This window comes from Pelobates fuscus, chromosome 7, assembly GCF_036172605.1.
Source record: "Pelobates fuscus isolate aPelFus1 chromosome 7, aPelFus1.pri, whole genome shotgun sequence".
In the NCBI taxonomy this organism is placed as follows: domain Eukaryota; kingdom Metazoa; phylum Chordata; class Amphibia; order Anura; family Pelobatidae; genus Pelobates; species Pelobates fuscus.
The window spans coordinates 201621348-201643593 of NC_086323.1; the positions used below are offsets into that span (position 1 = coordinate 201621348).

Here is a 22246-nt window from a genome sequence, read left to right on the forward strand (position 1 = left end):
GAGGAAACCTACATAAGGCAAAGAGTCCCTACTTTGTCTTATGATTTTAAAGAAAACTAAAGAAGACAGGAAGAAAAGAAGAACAGATCCTGAGAGAGAAGAGGAAGAGATTGAGGAAAGGTAAGTTTGGCATGACAGTGCCGCTTTAATCAATGACTGTTTAATGTTAGTAAAGGTTGTTAGCTTTAATATTCATAACTTTTGTAACATATATATATATATATATATATATATATATATATCATATTTACTCCAATCTAATGTGGACCTTTATTTGCAAATAAAGTTTCCAAAATTCGGGTCAAAATTTGAAATTTTCCAGCAAATTTCATTTCGGTAAAATCACACAGGCGAATTCACAGAGACAAATTTCATTCCAGCGAATTCACAGAGGCAAATTTTGTTACAGAAACAGGACTTAAGAAAAAACATTTCTTAACATGTAACACTAAAACTTAAATACCATCAATGTTACTATGGTATGTGGCAATAAACATTTTGTTGTATAGTAGTATCTTCTTGTATAAATGTGCATTACATTCACCAGCAAAAACATTTTTCAGCTTCCAGCTTCCAGGTTTCAAAAATAGAGGTGTGCATTAGATTTGAGTAAATATGGTAAATTTCATGTGGGCATCCTGCATGTTAATTCTCCCTGCTGATCACGGCATACCTCTCAATAAACAAACTCTGTAAGGTGGTGTGGTCTTTTCATCCAGCCCAGTTATCACTAACAGAACAAAACAGGGGCATACAGGATTCATGACCGAAATAATGTACCATCATTTTGTCCTACATGATATTTCATAGTCATATTTCTTATCTTTCATAAAAATATTGTCAGTTTTTCTAAGTATGGTAAACAATAAATAATTTATAGACAGATTTCCTTTAACTCCCAGTACATTTCCACCGACAGGTCAAACCGGGTATCTAATACAGTTCCAATAGCACAACCTTCTAGTATAAGTGGTAGAGGCTTGGAGTGATATAAAAATAGTACATACTTGGCACAACCTTCCAGTGGCAGAGGTAGGGGGGTAACAGTGTGCTGCATGCATTTAGAATGTATGTGATATACACAGTATCTGTAATTTGTTCCTCTAGCATAAATGCAGATACGTGTGGCTTTATGGACTAAATCTCATTGTGCAAAGCAAATTAAAGAAAAAAGGAGTATACACAATGTTGCTAGTGAATGGGTTAATGCACACAAAATACTTGATTTCTTCGCAATCACTGACACCTGATGGTCATATTTCTTAAATATTATGCAAATATTGTCTGTTTTTCTAAGTATAGCAATTTCCTTTAACTCCCAGTACATTTCTTTCAGGTGTATTTGTCAAGAGAGGTTACAAGAACAGAAATACATGAAGCAAGGCTATGAAGGAATCTATTAATAACAGAACCAAGTCTAACTCTAAAAAAATCAAGTATTTTGTCAGATTCCTGTATGTTCTCAAAGGAGATGGTAAACCTAAACCCCAAACCTTTATCGTCTTCTGAATGTGAGAAATCTTTTGTCACAAATGCAGAGCTTGTCTGTCATCAGAGAACTCACATAGGAGAAAAACTATTCTCGTGTTCTGAATGTGGAAAATGTTTTAGTACAAATGCAAAGCTTGTCCGTCATCAGAGAACTCACACCGGAGAGAAACCGTTCTCATGTTCTGAATGTGGAAAATGTTTTGGGCAACATTCACATCTTGTCCGTCATCAGAGAACTCACACAGGAGAGAAACCGTTCTCATGTTCTGAATGTGGAAAATGTTTTGTCAGAAATTCAGAGGTCGTCTGTCATCAGAGAACTCACACAGGAGAGAAACCGTTCTCATGTTCTGAATGTGGAAAATGTTTTGGGCGACAATCACATCTTGTCTGTCATCAGAGAACTCACACAGGAGAGAAACCGTTCTCATGTTCTGAATGTGGAAAATGTTTTAGTACAAATGCAGAGCTTGTCCGTCATCAGAGAACACACACAGGAGAGAAACAGTTCACATGTTCTGAATGTGGAAAATGTTTTGGGCAACATTCACATCTTGTCCGTCATCAGAGAACACACACAGGAGAGAAACCGTTCTCATGTTCTGAATGTGGAAAATGTTTTGTCACAAATGCAGAGCTCGTCTGTCATCAGAGAACTCACACAGGAGAGAAACCGTTCTCATGTTCTGAATGTGGAAAATGTTTTGGGCAAAATTCAAATCTTGTCAGTCATCAGAGAACACACACAGGAGAGAAACCGTTCTCATGTTCTGAATGTGGAAAATGTTTTAGTACAAATGCAGAGCTCGTCTGTCATCAGAGATCTCACACAGGAGATAAACCATTCTCGTGTTCTGAATGTGGAAAATGTTTTGTCAATAAAGCAGATCTTGTCCGTCATCAGAGAACTCACACAGGAGAGAAACCATTCTCATGTTCTGTATGTGGAAATTGTTTTGGGCAACATTCAAATCTTGTCCGTCATCAGAGAACTCACACAGGAGAGAAACCGTTCTCATGTTCTGAATGTAAAAAATGTTTTAGTACAAATGCAAAGCTTGTCCGTCATCAGAGAAGTCACACAGGAGAGAAGCCTTTCTTATGTAGTAAATGTGGGAAATGTTTTGCCAGTAAATCAGAGCTTGTCAGTCATCAAATAACTCACACAGGTGAGGTGATTTTATAATGCAGCTATGGATTAACATAAGAATAAAATATCTTGCATTGTGATTTTTTTTTCTTTTTTCATGCTCATACAATAAATAATAACTTTGAAAGTAGCAGTCAATCTACATATAATGCATTGGTATTGTGGCACCCCCATGCTATCGTCGGTATGTTCCTAACCTGCATTGCTAACTCTGCTTCACTTGGTTGCACACTCACCGGCAACCCCGTATACAACTCAGAATACATTGTGGTTGTATGTTCTGGCTGTTACAGGGTATATTAAATGGCAGGTTCCACTGGTAATACACTTCAATGAATAAGGTTGTTTCGCCTGACCTAAATTTGCATGATTCCAACCAAGACCTCAGCAAACAGACAAGACACATGATTCTTGATGGCAACTTGTAGGATCACTATTTCTGAGCTCCAGCTTTTATTAAAAAACTACAGCACACACATGAAATGTATTTACAAATTATTCATACCAATAAAAATATGAACTGGGATAGGAGGCCAGAGATCTTTTGTTCACATAGATTGATGAAGGCCCGCTGTTATTATAACCTTTGACCCGGCCAGACTCCCATGTGTATTAAGAAGGGCCTCTTTCTGAATGTATTAATTTTAACATATATATGTGTAAATTTTATTTTACCCTCAAGTATAACCATTTTTTACAAATACACAAGTCCTGCGCTCAAACTCCCATTAGTCTTGGGTGGCAGCACCGACCATAGTACACATCAGCCCTACAACATACAGTAAAAAAACAAAGAAAACAAGTTAACCATTTTATAATGTATGGCTTTAATCATAGATTGGATTGAATGGTTATTAAGCTACAACCCTTTTTACACATTTTTGAAAGAATAAATAACATTATCCTTATGTGTGCACCTCCTAATTAAGTGATTTCTTAGACATATAAAATATTTTTGCAGATAGATATTCACCACCAATACGTAACGTCAAAAATGAATATTAACTTGAAGTGCATACATATTGCCTGTGTTGGTACAGATATGTGCAAAGACTTTTTTTTTTTTTTCGGATGTCATGTACGTTTGAATAAATATAAATCTTAAGGCTGCAAGGCAAATGCATTCAATTATTGGAACTCGATGGGGGCGGGGCCGGGCCGCCAAGCCGCATGGCAGCAGGACAATGTGGCTCAGAGGAAGAGACCCGAAAAAGGGCATATAACCTACCTCCAATCTGCCCCAAAACCGGAATGCTCGCCAGGAAGAGGAGGGGAAGCACCGAAGCTTCCGAAAGATACCACTTTGTGGGCAAACATATACCGGGAGCACCGAGATTCATGAAACCGGCATGAGTGCCATCGTCAGTCTGAGCGAGGGCAACCGCACACCGAGACACGATCGCCCAGCCAGGAGAGCACATCAGATGCAGACCAATCAAAGGGGGTTAACAAGAGCGAGAGATGCGGCCCGGTCCCCTCCCCCCCCCCCCCCGGCCGGGGGGGTAGCCCCGGCCACATGGAGACTGCACGCCCCGGAATGGAATCCACCGACTGGGACACAAGCAGATCTCCTGTACAGGCACAGGCTACCTAAACATAGCCCGCCTGATAACTGCACCTGGAATTGAAGAACACTCACTACCCAGGTCAGGTGACTACCGCAGACCTAAATGCTTATTAGACATGGATATATCTTCTATCTTGAGCACGTTCCATACAAGTACCTAATGATGGAAGGAAAGGAAGTGAAGGGGACTGCTTCTGGCTCCTGATGGGCTGGCCTGTGCGACACATGTGGCCAGAGGCGCCGCAGACGACCATACGAAATCCCCGACAACCTGCTCGCCAAAGGAGTGGCAGCCCAGACTCCCCGGGTCTGTGGGGGTCCTCGGGGAGTCTAGTCCCTGGTGCTGGGAGTCCTGTGGTTTGGGAGGGTGCGGGCCCTCCGGCGGACCGGTGGCCGCGAGGGACGTACATCGCCCCCAAGTGTGTGGCCGGCGCCAGGTGAGACGAGGGCTTACACTCCGCAGAAGTTTGAGTGGTGCTGGGGAGGTGCAGGGGACGGGGGGCGCCCGGACTCTAGGTGTGGGGGTCCTGGGAACGGTCTCCGACCCTGAGTGCCCATGGGGCCACGAAAAGCCCTGCCGGCGGACTGTGACCTGTTCGGGGAGGACGGGGGGAAGCTCGACGCACTGGGACCATATTGCAGCCGTACCGGGAACGGCCCGGATGGGACCATTGTGCAGTCCCTGGCCACGGCCATCACCTGCTTTTATTTTCATCCCACAGTGTTCCATTTTCTCTTTTAAAAATGTATTTCTATATGTCCTAATGAGCATTCTATATAAGACTGCATGTTCTCACTGAGTGTAACAGGACAGGGGAACGTTAGATTGCCAGGTTGAGCGTATACACTGCTTTCTTAATTCCACAAGTTAGAGCTTAACGTTATGCTTTTTATTCACTATTAAATGCCTCCCCAGTTGAAATGGTGCAGGGCAGTACAGCTTGATAAGCATCTGTCCTAGCAGCAAAGACGGGGAGATATGTACGTAGTTAATGTTAATAGCTTTTCATGCTTTAATAATGCCAGCTTAATTGCCTGCTTGCTGTATAATACTACGCTTCAGCAATCACACAACTTGACTGACATAAGGCATCTGCATACACCAGCTAGCGTACAGCAGTCACATATACCAGCCAACTCACAGCAACTACACAGACTAGTTAACTTGAAACACCCGCATAAACCAGCTAACATAAGGTAATTATCTGAACTGATGACATGACGTAACTACATACTTAATGCAATTACGCAGAACAACTACACATACAGACTAACATAAAGCAACCGCATAAATCAGTCACACAATGTATATGACCAAATGTGAATTAACCTGCTGTAAAATGAATGACTTAATCAATATGCCTCTGCGTAGGAAACAGCTCGCATACTTAAACGTGTATCGATGATTACGCCTCTGCGCAGGCACTTACATGCTTGAATATAACTACGTTTGCTTCGAAATATATGGTGTGAAACCAATAAACATATTTAAAACAATTATTGGAACTCTGATGTGACAAACAAACATCTCAGGATTAGCTAATTTCCTACATTTAATGGTGGAGAAAGCATATGCAATATTTAAGTCTAAATTATTACTATATAACTAAATAACTAAAAAGATTTTGCTGCTTGATTACAAGAAGATAACCGTAGAAAAAGTCAAACTGTTCCCTGCAACGTTAACAAAAACAGAAAAAAACCTCTTTCCAGAGATAATGAGTGATACTCTATAGTGCCTAAACGAGAAGTAGCTCAACACATAAGGTGGAATACTTGGCAGCTGCTTCTAAGTGCTGCTACAAAGTGTATTTGGAGATATTCTGGAGAGTTTTACAGAAGCTTTAACTGTCTAAGATTTTGCTAAGAGTTTTCTTTTTTACTGTTACCGGTAAGATTCATCTGTAGGAAAAGGTTACTGTTACGATTGCCCCCAGTCTAGCAGGAGGGTTGATCGCTTGGATGTCCTGGTTCCCGGCTTGAAGAGTAGAATGGAGCGATACTCGGTAGAGACCTGTAAGTGTAGAATCTCCCCCTAGCTATGGTGCAGCTAGGATATTCTTTCCCCCCACAAAACGAGTCGAGGCTGCGAATTGAGGGTCAAAATGAGAACTGAGGACTGGGATGCCCAGCCTGCTTTTTATTGGCAATACATACAAAGAGGACACTCCCAAGGGGAGGCATAAAATACCCAATCATATATTGGGTTCAACCCACATGTCCCCTCCCCTCAGATAACCAAGTAACACAATTATATTACACATACTTTTGTCCATATTCTGGATGTACCCCAAAACCAGGGGGTACACCCGTACACCCTGCATCGCTAGATAGATCTTGTTCTGGAGGCCAACATATCCAAAAACTGGTCGGATCGAATGAGCGGTTCGGGAGTTAGGGGCTTCTAAAGTTTAGACCGACCGCACGGACTTTTCAGCCGAAATTAGTTCCATACGTTTAGGCCTTGCGGTCGGTCTTCGTTCGGACGGTAAAAACCCCACAACCCTTTGTCTTCCGTAGTCCTTCCTGGGGTCGCTGTAATCCCCAGGTGCAGGGCAAGTGCTTTACTGAACGGTGAATAGTTCGGTATGTCCAACACTGAGTTCTGTGATCCTGGAGGTCTCAGCGGTGTTCGCCTGGGTGGGTCTCCGTTTTTGGTTCCAGATGATTCTGGGCGACCACCGCTGATTGTAGGTAAGATGGCCGCGACCACGTGCAAAAGTCCCGAAATGGCGGCCACCTCTAGGCGTACATAGCGGGTTCGGGCTGGACCATACGAGGACTGTAAATCCGTCAGAACAGTGTCCAAAGCACCAAAAGTATGGGACCGAATAAATCTTTTATAACAGGGGACAACAGTAATGTAACAGTGCTCCCTCCTTGTGGAACACTCTGGCAGACACCGTCTGACCCCTTTTCGGGGTAGACTAAGGCTGTCCAGACTTCTGGTTAGGCTGGGCTGATATCGGTTTGCCTGGACAATCCATCGGCATTGCCATTCTGTTTCCCGGGTCGATAAGTGATGGTAAAATTGAAGGGTTGTAGAGCCAAGCTCCATCGTAACAATCGGCCATTATCTCCAGAGACCCGGTTTAACCATACCAAGGGATTGTGGTCCGTTACCAGAGTGAATTCTTGCCCGTACAGATAAGGAGTCAGTTTCTTTAGTGCCCACACCAGTGCCAAGCACTCCTTTTCCACGGCGGCATAGCTAACTTCGCGTGGCAGGAGCTTACGACTGATGTAGGCAATAGGGTGTTCCCCTCCGTCTTCGCCTACTTGGCTGAGGACGGCTCCCAGCCCGAACATGGAAGCGTCTGTGTGGACGATAAAACGTTTGTTAGGGGCTGGGGCGGCCAACACGGGAGCATTCACAAGAGCAGTTTTTAAAGTTTGAAACGCTATTTCACAGTGGGGAGACCACAGGACCTGTCGAGGAAGGTTTTTCTTTGTCAAGTCGGTCAGGGGTTTGGCAATGGCACTATAGTCAGGCACAAACTTCCGATCGTATCCTGCGGTACCTAAAAAGGCTAGTACTTGTGTCTTGGTGGTGGGGGTGGGCCAATTGGCAACTGCCTCTACCTTGGCAGGTTCTGGTCGTTGTTTCCCGCATCCCACCCTATGCCCCAGATACTGCACTTCAGCCATGCCAAAATGGCACTTCTCTGGTTTCAGAGTCAAGCCGGCGGCCCGAATCTGATCTAAGACCATCCCTACATGGGTTAGGTGTTCCTCCCAGGACGCGCTATGGATCGCTATGTCGTCCAGGTACGCACAGGCGAAACCCTGGAAGCCATCAAGGAGTCTATCCACCAAGCGCTGGAACGTGGCCGGGGCATTCTTCATCCCGAATGGCATAACCTTGAAGTGATATAGGCCAAACGGGGTGACGAATGCCGACTTGGGGATAGCCTCCCTGGCCAGGGGAATCTGCCAGTAACCTTTACACAGGTCAATGGTGGTTAGGTAGTTCCCCTGGGCTATGCGATCCAGTAACTCGTCTACCCTGGGCATGGGGTAGGCGTCTGTCACGGTTTTATCATTAAGTTTCCGATAGTCCACACAGAATCTGGTAGTACCGTCCTTTTTGGGTACGAGTACTACCGGGGATGCCCAGGGACTATCGGAGGACTCAATGACTCCTAGGTTCAGCATTTCCGTGATTTCTTGTTTCATACCCGCTCTGACCGCCTCGGGGATGCGGTAGGGGGCCTGTCTCAAGGGTTGCTGTCCAGGGGTATCTACCTGGTGGGTGGTTAGATTGGTGAACCCTGGCTTTTGGGAGAACATTGCTTGTTTTTCTCGGAGCAATTGCTGCAATTGCTCCCTCTCTACTGGGTTAAGCCGCTCGCCTATCTGTACCTGGCCCACTATATCGGCCGGTTGGTCCTGGGTAAGTAAGTCGGGAATGGGTAAATTATCGGGGTCTTCGGCTGCGGGACTACATATGGCCAGCACATCTTCGGGGCGTTGGAGATATGCTTTCAACATGTTAATATGGAACAGTTTTTTTAAGCTTGGGTCGTGGCAGCTGGCAATCACGTACGTGGTATCTCCTTTCTTTTCTATTATTTGGTAGGGGCCTTGCCAGGCTGCCTGTAATTTGTCTGTTTTAACGGGTTTAAGAACCATTACTTTTTGCCCTATCTCAAAGCTCCTTTTCCGTGCTCCCCTATCATACCAGACTTTCTGTCGCCTTTGGGCCGCCTGGAGGTTAGCCCGGACCGACCTGGCTAGCTGCTCCATGCGGTCCCTAAGCTCTAGGACATATGGTATGATGGGGACTCCGGTGTTCTCCGTCTCCCCCTCCCAATGCTCTCGGATCAGGTCTAGGGGGCCCCGGACCTTGCGCCCATACAGCAGTTCGAACGGGGAGAATCCGGTAGTTTCCTGCGGCACCTCCCGATAAGCGAATAGGAGGTGTGGCAAGAAACGTTCCCAGTCCCTATATTCCTGGGTAAACGTCTTTAACATTTGCTTAAGGGTCCCGTTAAACCTTTCGCATAGTCCGTTGGTTTGGGGGTGATATGGGGAACTGAGTAGGGATTTTATTTTACAGACCTGCCATAGTTGTTGCGTTAGTTCCGCCGTGAACTGGGTGCCCCGGTCGGACAGGATTTCTCGGGGAAACCCTACACGAGAGAAGACTTGGACCAGCGCATTGGCTACCGTGTCTGCTTGGATATTAGATAGTGCCACCGCCTCTGGGTAGCGGGTAGCGTAATCCACAATAGTGAGGATATATCGTTTCCCGGAGGGGCTGGGAGTGGCGAGGGGTCCTATCAGGTCAATGGCCACTCTACTGAACGGTTCTTCGATGAGGGGCATGTTTATGAGGTGTACCTTGGGGTGGTCTCCTCTTTTGCCGACCCTCTGGCACACTTCGCACGTATTACAGTATGTACGCACATCGGTATGTACCCCTGGCCAAAAGAAGGTATGGGTGATACGTTTAAGGGTCCGGGTTACGGCCAAATGTCCGGCTAGGGGAATGTCGTGGCCTATTCGGAGGATATCTCGTCGATATTTGTGAGGGATTACTAACTGCCTCCTACGGTTCCCTTTCTTTTCCGTCTGTCGGTACAGTCTCCCCTGTTCCCATACAAATATCTCTTGGTCGGATCCCCCCGTCCCAGTGTCGGCCCGCTCTCTGTATTTCTGGAGAGTGGGGTCAGTTTTAGTCTCAGCCTCGAAGGCGGTAGGGGTATCCCAGGGTAATGGGTCGGGGAAGGTAGGTACAGTCGGGATCGGTCTTACCTGAGTCTCCCGCACCGGTGAAGCCTCTCGAGTCCGTCCTGCCTGTGACCGGGTGGTAACCGGATATGCCTCTGAGTTATAGGAGGGGGCAAATGCCGAAGTCATAGGGCCCAGGTCGTTGCCCAGTAAGACCTCAGCGGGTAAACTGTCCATGATCCCCACCCTCACAAGTCCTTTTCCCGCACCCCAATCAAGATGTACTTTTGCTGTGGGTAATTTGTATATGTCCCCTCCAGCCACTCGGACTGCCACCGTGTCTGTGGAGCGTTTATGTGGTGGTACGAGCTTCCCCTGGACTAGGGTGATGGTGGCCCCGGTGTCTCTCAATCCTTGTGCCGGGCGGCCTTCCAACAGTACCTCCTGTCGATGGTGCTGTCGGTTGTCGGTTGCGGCATACACAGGGTTAGCTTCATGTAATGGTCCCAGATACTCTTCCATAGTATTTGCTTGGTCTACACAAAAAGCACGGGCGGGGCGGTTGTTACCCGGGAGGTTGTTGTTTAGGGGGCAGTTGGAAATGAAGTGCCCCGGCTGCTTGCATTTGTGGCAAGTGGGGCGGGTACGCTCTTGGGGGTACTGGCTGGGTGGCCCGGCATATCGAGTAGGTCCGGCCGGCACTGGGGTACGAAACTCGGGTCGGGGGTTTGGTCTAGGGTTTTCTCGGAGTTCGGGCCGGGTGGCTATTCGAGAGTGGGAGTATTCGTGAACTTGAGCGTCCCGATGTTCGTCAGCTAGTCGGGCTGCCGCATTGAGATCGCTCGGACGCCGATCCTTTACCCACTCTCTGTCCTTTGGGGCCAACCCGTCATAAAAATGCTCTAATAAAAACAGTTCCAACACTTCGGCTGCGGTAACGGCACGGCACCCATTCATCCAGTGGGTAGCCGCCCTCCGCATGCGGTGAGCCCATTCAGCATGGGTGTCATTTACTTTCTTACTGGTGTTGCGGAATTGTCTGCGATAAGTGTCGGGGGTTACGGCATATCTCTTAAGTAGGGTGTCTTTTACCGTCTGATATTGCTCCGCTTCCTCGGGGCTGAGAGTCCGAAAAGCTTCCATAGCTCGACCCGCCAGTTTCCCGGCTAGTATCTTTGGCCAAGCTGTTGTGGGGATTTGGTGCAGTGCACATTGCCGTTCAAAATCGGCCAAGAACTCGTCAACCCCCATTTCACTCTCCACAAACGGCTTAAATGCTGCAAAAGGAATCTTTGGGATTTCCGTTGTCTCCGGGGGGGTTCGGCCGGCGAGTTTCATTTTGTGTTCGTGGGCTCTGGCCTTTTCGACATCTGCCTCAGCCTCGGCCATTAATTGCCGTATGAGCTCCAGGGAGGGGTTTGGCCCATACAGGGGCAGCCTCTCCCGGACCAACCGGGTTTTCTCATCGGTGCAAGTGGCAGTGGCTTCGGCCATGGTAAGGCTCTGGTCCATTTCTGTTAGTTCCGCGATTAGCTCTCTCCTTGGGCGGCTGTTCGCGTGTCCCCCTCGGCTCTCCAGTAAGTCCTTTAACGTGGTGCGTTTCAATTTGTCGTAGTTCCTCTCCATCCGTTCTGTACCTCTTCTAGGAATTCCAGGATGATCCCGCCGCTGCCACCAATTGTTACGATTGCCCCCAGTCTAGCAGGAGGGTTGATCGCTTGGATGTCCTGGTTCCCGGCTTGAAGAGTAGAATGGAGCGATACTCGGTAGAGACCTGTAAGTGTAGAATCTCCCCCTAGCTATGGTGCAGCTAGGATATTCTTTCCCCCCACAAAACGAGTCGAGGCTGCGAATTGAGGGTCAAAATGAGAACTGAGGACTGGGATGCCCAGCCTGCTTTTTATTGGCAATACATACAAAGAGGACACTCCCAAGGGGAGGCATAAAATACCCAATCATATATTGGGTTCAACCCACATGTCCCCTCCCCTCAGATAACCAAGTAACACAATTATATTACACATACTTTTGTCCATATTCTGGATGTACCCCAAAACCAGGGGGTACACCCGTACACCCTGCATCGCTAGATAGATCTTGTTCTGGAGGCCAACATATCCAAAAACTGGTCGGATCGAATGAGCGGTTCGGGAGTTAGGGGCTTCTAAAGTTTAGACCGACCGCACGGACTTTTCAGCCGAAATTAGTTCCATACGTTTAGGCCTTGCGGTCGGTCTTCGTTCGGACGGTAAAAACCCCACAACCCTTTGTCTTCCGTAGTCCTTCCTGGGGTCGCTGTAATCCCCAGGTGCAGGGCAAGTGCTTTACTGAACGGTGAATAGTTCGGTATGTCCAACACTGAGTTCTGTGATCCTGGAGGTCTCAGCGGTGTTCGCCTGGGTGGGTCTCCGTTTTTGGTTCCAGATGATTCTGGGCGACCACCGCTGATTGTAGGTAAGATGGCCGCGACCACGTGCAAAAGTCCCGAAATGGCGGCCACCTCTAGGCGTACATAGCGGGTTCGGGCTGGACCATACGAGGACTGTAAATCCGTCAGAACAGTGTCCAAAGCACCAAAAGTATGGGACCGAATAAATCTTTTATAACAGGGGACAACAGTAATGTAACAGTTACGATTTGATTAGTTAAATACTTGCTATTGATTGCTGTAACGGACCGTTTCACTTACAAGAGGATAAAATCCGTTAAGGCGATAATCCCCTTTTTGAGAGACAGGCACAGCTACTGCAGAATACCAAACTCCCGAACTGGATACAAGATAACACTCCGAACTGGAACAGCTGAACAAGAAAAGCATACAATCTGCTTACACTCCTGGCAGTCAGCTTACAATCCAATTCCCCCCAAGAACGAGACGACACTTCATTTTGAGGGTTAAACAGGAACTGAGGACTGGCTCATCCAGCCTGGCTTTTATTTCCAACTCACACATACAGGCCACACCCAGGGGGAGGCATAAAAGAACCAATGAGATAGATGTTACCTCCCACACATCCCCTCCCCTTAGTGTGACACATAATCCCATTATGCATACAGTTTAAAATATACTTTTACACAACTTTCCTAACTCTAAAACCATACATCACATTCACATAAAAATACATATCCACAATCAATCCATTCAGGGGAACAACATATTAAAAAAATGGCATGGATCAGACCAGGGGTTCAAAAGTTAGTAAAGTATCTTTTAAAACCCCTAGCTTCCCAGCTCAGACTGTTTTTTACAGAGCCTTCTCTGTGCTGGAGAAGTAATCTAATTATCTCCAGCACAGAGACAGACTCCATTAACCACATGGTTACAGAAAGACATAAAACACTTTAAAATACAGAAAGTTACTTTTTAACCATAACACACAGACATTTCACATATCCCCAGATAGCTGGGATCTGAGCGCACAAAACTACCGAATAGCGCACAGATCCTATTCACACAGTACAATTGCCATGGAGCTAAAGTCTTTCCCATAGTCTTTCATTATATGAATAGGCTCCATGGTATAGCTATCTGGGGTATCACATTCCCATAAAGTCTGGTCCATAGTCCAAAGGCAGCAGGCGGGCAACCAGGCTTCTCCAGTTCACAGTGGCGAAGTTGGTTTCGCCACAATTGCTAATTAATTAGCTATTGTTTGCACATTAGCATAGGCCTTCCCAGGTGTTAAACATTCCTAGTGGGTGGTACCTTTAGGAGTGTATATAAGTGTTGTAGATAATAGCTTGGCTAATAGAGCTTGGCAGCTGTTTCAAAGTGTATTTGGAGATATTCTGGAGATAAATTGGATGTAGTCTGAGGTACACAGAAGTTTAAAGAAAAAAGGAAATAAGGTAAGATTTGTTTGATTTAAACTCCTCATCTCATTAAAATGGCAGACAGTTCAGTGTAATAGTTGTTGTGCATTTGTTTATCGTTCCACTTTTTGGAGGTTTGGTTGTTGTCTAATCTGTAGACAGTTCTCTATATTGCAGCAGGAGATTGCATTTTTGAAGTCGGAGATTTGTAAATTATCTTGTAAACAATCTCAGGCTGGAACTGCTGCAAAGCCACTGCTGCAGAGAAGTCCTAGGAATGGCAGATGGATTACTGTAGGATCTGGTAGACTTAGAGATGTGGACAAAAGGCATACTGCACAGTCTGTGTCTTTACATAAGACAGGTTTCTGAGGTAAAGGAAGGGTTTTGTGTTCTTGTCAATGATATACGGCAGGTTGCTTCCACACTGTCATTCTCTGAAGTTCTGCCTGTATATAACACTCAGAACGACAGGCTTTAACTTGTCACTTTAACTTGTGGCTTGGTGAATGGTGAAGGGAGCAAGGATTTGGCTTTGTTTCTCATGGTAGCTCTATTTAGAATAGAAATGAACTGTACAAAAAAGATGGTTTGCATCTTTCTCAAAAGGGAACAAATGTTCTCAGCGAGCAGTTCAGAGGTTTTGCTAAGAAGTATTTAAACTAGAAGGGGGGGGGGGGACAAAAGGGTGATAAAACATCAATCCAATTGCCCCCCCAAAACAAAAACAGAAAGTAACTGTAAAAAGTGTGTTAAAAAAATGATACGCTTTGAGTCATGTCTACAAATGCTCGCAGTTTAGGGAATAAGATCCATGAACTTGAGGCAATAATGGCAACTGAGAATGTAGATTTAGTCACTGTTACTGAGACATGGTATAATGAGAAAAATGACTGGGACGTAGCAATACCAGGGTACTCTTTATATAGAAAAGACAGATAAGGCAAGAGAGAGGGAGGGGTGGTCCTGTATGTGAAGGATAGCATAAAATCTAGCCTAATAAAAGTTAATGAGGCGAACATAGAGTCCGTTTGGGTTACGTTAGAATTTGGTAATCACACAGTAACTCGTGTAGGTGTAATTTATAGGCCCCTAGGGCAAATAGAAGAGTTAGATAATCTACTAGTTGAGGAAATAACTTCCCCCTTCATTGTCATTTTAGCTATCATCTGTAACGGTAATTACCCCAACTAGCAGGATTCAGCTCAATAATTGACAACACAGAGTAAAGATACGTCTACCGGACCTTAGAATGGCCGGACCAGACGTAGAGGAGAGAAATACAGAGTCAGGAACGATCCGAGGTTAAGGGCACAAAGAGACAGCGAAAACTAGAACTAGCCAAGGTCTGGTACACGGTAATCAGTAAGCCGGCAAACAGAACAGTATAGTCATCAAGAGATAAACGGAGTAAGAAATAGAGATGTACCAACGGTTCGCCGGCGAATAGTTCCTGGCGAACATAGCATATTTGCCGCCGCGGGCCAACACATGTTCACAACGATGTTCGGTCCGCCCCCTATTCTTTATCATTGAGTAAACTTTGACCCTGTACCTCACAGTCAGCAGACACATTCCAGCCAATCAGCAGCACACCCTCCCTAGCAGACCCTCCCACCATCCATTTTAGAATCATTCTCAAGCTGCATGCTTAGTGAGAGGAGGGAAAGTGTAGCTGCTGTTGATTTGATAGGGAAATGGATAGCTAGGTTAGTGTATACAGTGTCCACTACAGTCCTGAATGACTCATCTGATCTCTGCTGTAAGGACAGCATCCCAAAAAGCCATTTTTAGGGCTAGAACATCAGTCTGCTTTTTTTTTTTTTTTCTGTGTAATGTAATTGCAGTTGCCTGCCTGCCAGCTTCTGTGTAAATATCGGCAGAAAATAGGACGGTCAGGCTGGCGGGCGTGCGAGGGAGCACTCTCCCCTGAGTGCTTCCTCTTCAGCTCCCTCGCGCGCCGCAATGATACCGGAGCCGGAAGATGACGTCATCTTCCGGCGCTGGTATCAGTATGCGGCGCGCGAGGGAGCTGAAGAGGAGCACTCAGGGGAGAGTGCTCCCTCGCGCGCCCGCCGGGTGACCGGCCCCCCAGGAGCCCAGCAGCACCACTGGACCCCAGGGAATCCCCTCAGCACTCCAAAAGGTAAGGAGGCTGGGGGGGGATTAAATAAAAAAAAAAGCGTGAGTGTGTGTGTTAGTGTTACCGTGAGTGTGTGTGTTAGTGTTAGTGTTACTGTGAGTGTTAGTGTTACTGTGAGTGTTAGTGTGTGTTAGTGTTACTGTAAGTGTTAGTGTGAGTGTCAGTGAGTGTGTTACAATGTGTGTCTGTTACTGAGTGTGTTTGTGTTAGTGAGTCTGTTTGATGTCTGTTAGTGAGTGTGTTTGTCAGTGAGAGTGTATGTTTTGTAAGTGAGTGTGTATGTATGTCTGTCGCTGAGTGTGTCTCTGTCAGTAAATGTGTGTGTCTGTTAGCTAGTGTGTATGCGTCTGTTCGTGAGAGTGTGTGTCTTCAGCACTTACCTTTCTCCAGCGCCGGACTCCCTTGGCGCTGGGGATCCCTCCGCCGCTCAGCTCCGAATGCGCATGCATGGCAAGAGCCGTGCGCGCATTCAAACCGCCCATAGGAAAGCATTACTCAATGCTTTCCTATGGACGTTCAGACGTTCAGTTCGCGGAAGCTCCTCTAGCGGCTGTCAGTGAGACAGCCACTAGAGGCTGGATTAACCCTCAGTGAAACATAGCAGTTTCTCTGAAACTGCTATGCTTTCAGCTGCAGGGTTAAAACTAGAGGGACCTGACACCGAGACCACTTCATTGAGCTGATGTAATCTGGGTGTTTGTAGTGGTCCTTTGTGTGTGCATCTGCATGCACTGGTGTACATACCGCGGTCGCAGCCCTGCGACCAGGTGCCCGCCGCCATGTTTTACGGCCCCATTGGTCATGTGTACGCCATTGCTCACCATCCACCCTGGTACCGCTGTGAGAAGACCGCACACTGACGCCGCGCAACCTTCTAACCGGAAGTGCCAGACGTGTGCCAGACAGTGAGAGCAGTGGGGCAACCTGCTGTAAAACTACCCACATCGTGTATACCCACAAGTGTATAAAGAAATACACTTTAAGAAAACCTATCCTACTGCAAACATAGCCACATTCATTTATTAATTATATTCTGCACGTGCCAATCTGCCCAAAGTGCTTTCTTCAAGTCCCTAGTCCACATTTCTAAATCATTATTATTAATAAATATTATTGGTATGGTATTCAATTCAATATATATATATATATATATATATATTATTCAGTCATATATAGCAAACAGGGTTAACATTTTTATTTATATTGTTTTTTTAAAGCTATTCTGTCCAATTTTGGTGTGTTGCTCTCAATAAGTGTGGTTATTTATTTTATTGGCGTGTAGATTTTCATATTTGATTTATAAATCCATGTAAAAGAATTATATTAATAAAATCAAAGAAAAAAAAAAGTATTTTAAAAGTATTTGGGCAAAAGGCAGTTTCGGTTTCGGTTTTCGGTCAAGAGCATCCTGAATTTTCGGTTTCGGTTTCGGCCCTAAATTTTCATTTCGGTGCACCCCTAACTGTATGCTGTTTTACTCAGAGCTGGTTATAGCTCTTATTATTGTAAGTTAGCACTCTCAGGACTTCAGTGTTTGTCTGTAGCTGCAGGTGTCATACGTTATTGTACCATCGGTCCGTTCTTTTCCCTTATGGTTTTTTATATGCTGACATGCATTTGACACGCATTTGAGTTATACAAAGTATTGAAGAATCACCCATTGTCCAGTTATATGCTACATGTGGGGAGTTTCAAATACCACTGTATGCTTTTTTACCTAGAGCTGGGCATAGCTCTACTGATTGTGAGTTGGCATTTTTCTCTTCTGTGTTGTCCGTGACATTATCCTTTATGGTTGTGCACTATTGGTCTTCCTTTTTGTCTAATTTTGTTTTTCATATCAACCACTGAGGACCTCATCAAGAATCAAAGAAGACCTACCCAAGACCCCCTTGTGTATTTTCAGAGACTTGTCCTTTTACTACCTCCCATTCACCTAGCGCACCCGTTTTTGTTGTTTCCTGCTCACAGTGGATACTGTGCCCACTTGCCCAGTGCCACCACTCACTCACTGGTGTCACAATAGCTTGCATTTAATTTTTTTTTTCACTATAATAGATTGAATAGCAGTTAGTTGTCTGCCAGCTTCTGTGTCAGGCTCACAGTGGATACTGTGCCCACTTGCCCAGTGCCACCACTCACTCACTGGTGTCACAATAGCTTGCATTTAAAAAAAAAAAATATTTCACTGTAAGAGATTGAATAGCAGTTAGTTGTCTGCAAGCGTCTGTGTGTCAGGCTCGCTGCGTATACTGTGCCCACTTGCCTGGTGTCACAATAGCGTGCATTTAAAAACCAAAAAATGTTTTTCAATGTTATAGATTGAATAGCAGTTAGTTGTCTCCAAGCGTCTGTGTGGCAGGCCTACAACGTGTGCTCTGCCAACCTTTGCCAGTTCAAAGTGCCACTCTTATCTGGTGTCACAATAGCTTGCATTTAAAAACCAAAAAACTTTTTTCACTGTTATAGATTGAATAGCAGTTAGTTGTTGTAGCGGAGGGCAGTAATAGAATCCACAATCTCCGCTGGTATAACAGGAAAATCCACAGTCAGTGCTGAAAAGGAAGGCAGTATCCCCAATCCTCCCAATAACCGGACGAAACACAGTTTGGGAGTCAACTAACTGGCTTTATTCACAAGCTTGCATATTTATACAGTTCCACATGCAAGGGGTTTCCTTAAAGAGGTTTCAGGGGATTTATCCCATCATGCAATATAATTCTCCCAACAGGCCTTGCTGCACGAGAAGGATACTCCCACTAAAATGGACGATTAAGTGGATTATCCCCTCGTGCAGCAAAACTGACAATTTACTTTAAAATACCGTTTTTGAGTTTTATTCGGTATACAGACTTAACCGAACGTTCGGTAGATAGCTGGGGTCTGAGCGCATCTTTTGAGAGAATACCGCTCAGCTCCCAGCTGAACTGACCGAACGCCGCAACAAATACAGTTATACATTGAAGTTCTGTGGTGGAATCTCGGTAAAAATAAATTTAGTAGGCCGAGATTACCACGTGGCATGTGTACGTGCATATGCTGACGTATCGATCAGTTGGTTGCACGTGGCAAGATACGATCAGTAGTGTACGGAGCATGTGCAAGAATACCGGATATAGTATTCCCCTCCTCCATTGTGCTGGACAGGCCATGCGGTCAAGCAGGAAGTTAATTCTTATTTGTATTGATTGGTCAAGAGAATGTGCTGGTGGAGCTTAATATGGGAGGAGTTATGTGCCTATATAAGGAGCCTGCACTATTGTCCGGGGCTCAGAACTTGTTGTATTTTGGTAACATTAGTCCCTCTGAGTCCCGATCGGTGAACCGAATAAAGAATCTCTTCCTTCCTGAAGAAACCTGTGTCCATCTCTCTGTGCTTGGCTTCCGTCAGTTTCTCCGGTATCATTTGGTGCATTGGCCGGGAAGCTCATCGTTCAACGGTAGCTGAGAAGCAGAGGCGTGAGACGGTCTATCTTTGCCCACGTTCTCTACGGCTGCACCCCTGAACTTCTGCGTGGACCTCCCTTCGTCTCGGCGCCACTGGTCTGTTGTCCAGGAGATCATCGGCCTCTACGTAGTAAGTGCTGGGGTGTCCCCGTCGATGAGGTTCAGGAACGAGGAGGTAAGACGACCGCTGTTTTAGACGGCGGACCCACTAGGGGTATACCGATTGTGCGGTAGGCCCATAAGGGGTTAATCTGTGTATGGAATCTGCCCCCTCTGTCGGAGGGAAGGAGCGAAGGCGCACCGCTCAATCGAACGCTCTTTAGTAAGACCGTTTGATTTGGTTTGGAGTCAGGCGGGGTTCTGTGTAAATAGCCCTAGCCGGACACCGGTGTCTTGTCTAGACTAGCGTTCTAGGGTGTACAATTTGTTCGCTAGGTCGGAAGGACCGGGAGACTAAGCGGCGTCTGTGTAAATTCAGTCCGCTAGATCTCAACCTATCTTGGCTAAGTGGGAAGGCGTGTAAATTTGGAACCCACTAGACTTTTGATAGAGTAATTAGACTAAGAGGGTTCTGTTGTAAATTCCGCCCTCTAGTTCGCTATATGTGGTGCTTGGGCAGTGTGGCTAACCAAAACGGATGTAGATAGTTTTAGGTAGTCCATCAAGGTACTGGCCAATAGATTAGTTGGGAATTGTATATGTGATAAAGATTGTTTAGTAACGTGTATATCTTGCTAGATAGCGTGAGCTCTGCCGTCTAGCGAGATTGTTAATAGTGTGTTGCTGTATTATAGTGCACGGTACCATAACCCTGTATATTTACTGACACTGTATATAAGTACTAATAATTGTCGTCTATTGCATGTCTAACACCATAACCACTAATAATTGTATTGTGACCTTAAATTGTACTTTGACCCATGCTAACCATATTGTAACTGCTGTTTGTAAAGACGATGTTACTGGGGTGTGTTATAGACGGTAATTCATATATATAGAGAATTATAGCTTGGGTGACTGTATAGTTTCGCCAAAGGGCATAATATCGAGTACTTAGTGACTGGTGTAACAGCTGTGTGTGTACGGGAATTCCCTGAGTGTTCATTGTGTTATTGTGTACGTTTCACTTGGCAACTGTACCACGTGGTGCTGTTGCCGGAAGAAACTGGTGTGACTGTTGAATAGAGCGTGTGTATAGCATTCATTGTCAACGACGCTCCATTGATAAGTATGGGCGCGTCGGAGTCGACAATTTTGGATCCCTTAGGTTGTATGGTAAAGAATTTTAAAAAGGGATTTACAGTATGTGATTTTGGGGTTAAAATGTCTCCTGCACGTTTGATCACTTTGTGCACTAGGGAATGGCCTACTTTGGTTGCGGCATGGCCGCCACGTGGCAGTTTGGATCCAAATCTGGTACAGCGTCTACACGTGGCTGTATCAGGTAGGCCTGAACTTTACGGACAGTTTCCATACATTGATTGTTGGAGGCAGGCCGTAAACGACTCGCCAAGATGGGTCCGAATATGCCACGAGGAGCAATGTCGCCTCATGGTGGCCAGGACTCGTTTGTCCACTAGGGCCATGGTTACGCCCATTTTGGACACGCCCCCTGAGTCCGAGATCCCTAGGCCGCCCCCTTACATTTCTGCAAGGGGAAGTGATACAAGTACAGGAAGTTCCACACCCCCTCCCCCGTTGTCCCCATCTACTTCCTCCTCCAGCTCAGAATACACCCCACGCCATACTAAACCTCCCCTTCCGGAACCAACCCCCGTTAAACCCACCCATCCTGATTTTGCGCCACTTCAAGCTTCTGGTCAGGCTTCCTCTAGCCCGGCTCGGAATATTCTATTCACCGGCCTTCCCCACAATAAAGCTTCCCCATCCCCATGTCTTACTACCCCCCGACCGGAGCCCCTAACCGACGCCCCTCAACGAAGTCCTGTACTAACCCGACAACTGACCGGTACCCAAAAACCTAAACATTACCAGATGCCTCTTCGTTTGAATCCCGGGTCAGCATACCTTAATGATGTAGGTCAAATGGTTTATGCTGACCCAGTCTTCGTATATGTCCCATTCACGACTACCGATCTCTTGAATTGGAAGACCCACAATTCCTCGTATACTGAGAAACCACAAGCCATGACCGACTGTCACGGTTCTCACCGCGACATCCAGACGGCCAGACGAGGTCGCTCCAGAAGTGCTGGGACTTGAACCTGGGTACTCTGCAATCCTGGACCTGCTCTCTTGTCTCTGAGCCACTACACAGCTCTAGAAATTGCCTGAAGTTAATCTTGCCTTGTATCCAGCACTGGGGGCTGGACGTTATTCTGTGGCTGCTTCAACATTCTCAGCACACCTGTGGCTAATCACTAATCAGCCAGGTATAAGACACTGCCTCTCCCTGAGGGCAGTGTCAGTTCATTGACTCTGGTTCAAGTATTGCTGTTTCATGTTCCAGTGTGCTCCTGACCTTGGATTGTTATTTCGTTGTACCCTGACTTCTGGCATCCTCTGACCTCGGCTCTCTACTCGCTCATCCTGATTTCTGGCACCCACTGACCTCTGGCTTACCCACGACTATTCTCCTGGTTTATCCGTTTCTGTACTGCGTCTTGGAGCATTAACCTGCACAGCCCCCGTGCACAGACTCACAGGCCAGGTGAGTTCTTACCTGACCACCTTGGTCTGTGTTTAATTGCAAGGGTGAGCATATATCTGCGCTACAGACTCCCAACAAAGGTAAGCCGTTACACCGACCTGTTCACCTCGATAGTCCAGACGCATAATCCAACTTGGGCTGATTGCCAGCAATTATTAATGACATTGTTTAACAACGAGGAGAGGACTAGGATTAACCAAGCGGCCATTAAAGCGCTGGAGGAAGAAGCCCGTACTCTAAACCAAGCAAATCCATCAGCATGGGCCGCAACTCATTATCCTAATGTTGATC

The 22246-nt window shown here is 46.1% G+C and overlaps 2 protein-coding genes across 3 annotated transcripts in view; one reads left to right on the forward strand and one right to left on the reverse strand.

Annotated features, from left to right (window-relative positions):
- LOC134568458 (oocyte zinc finger protein XlCOF7.1-like) overlaps positions 1 to 22246 on the reverse strand; it is a 724127-nt gene that overhangs the window by 591321 nt on the left and 110560 nt on the right. The gene's annotated exons all lie outside the window — the stretch shown is intronic.
- Positions 1405 to 2731, forward strand: LOC134568460 (oocyte zinc finger protein XlCOF7.1-like). Its single transcript, XM_063427065.1, has one exon. The coding sequence runs from the start codon at positions 1457 to 1459 to the stop codon at positions 2675 to 2677; it is 1221 nt and encodes a 406-aa protein (XP_063283135.1). The 5' UTR covers positions 1405 to 1456; the 3' UTR covers positions 2678 to 2731.

Coding starts and splice junctions, on each gene's coding strand:
- LOC134568460 (XM_063427065.1), top strand. CDS start 1,457: ATGTTCTCAAAGGAGATGGTAAACCTAAACCCCAAACCTTTATCGTCT.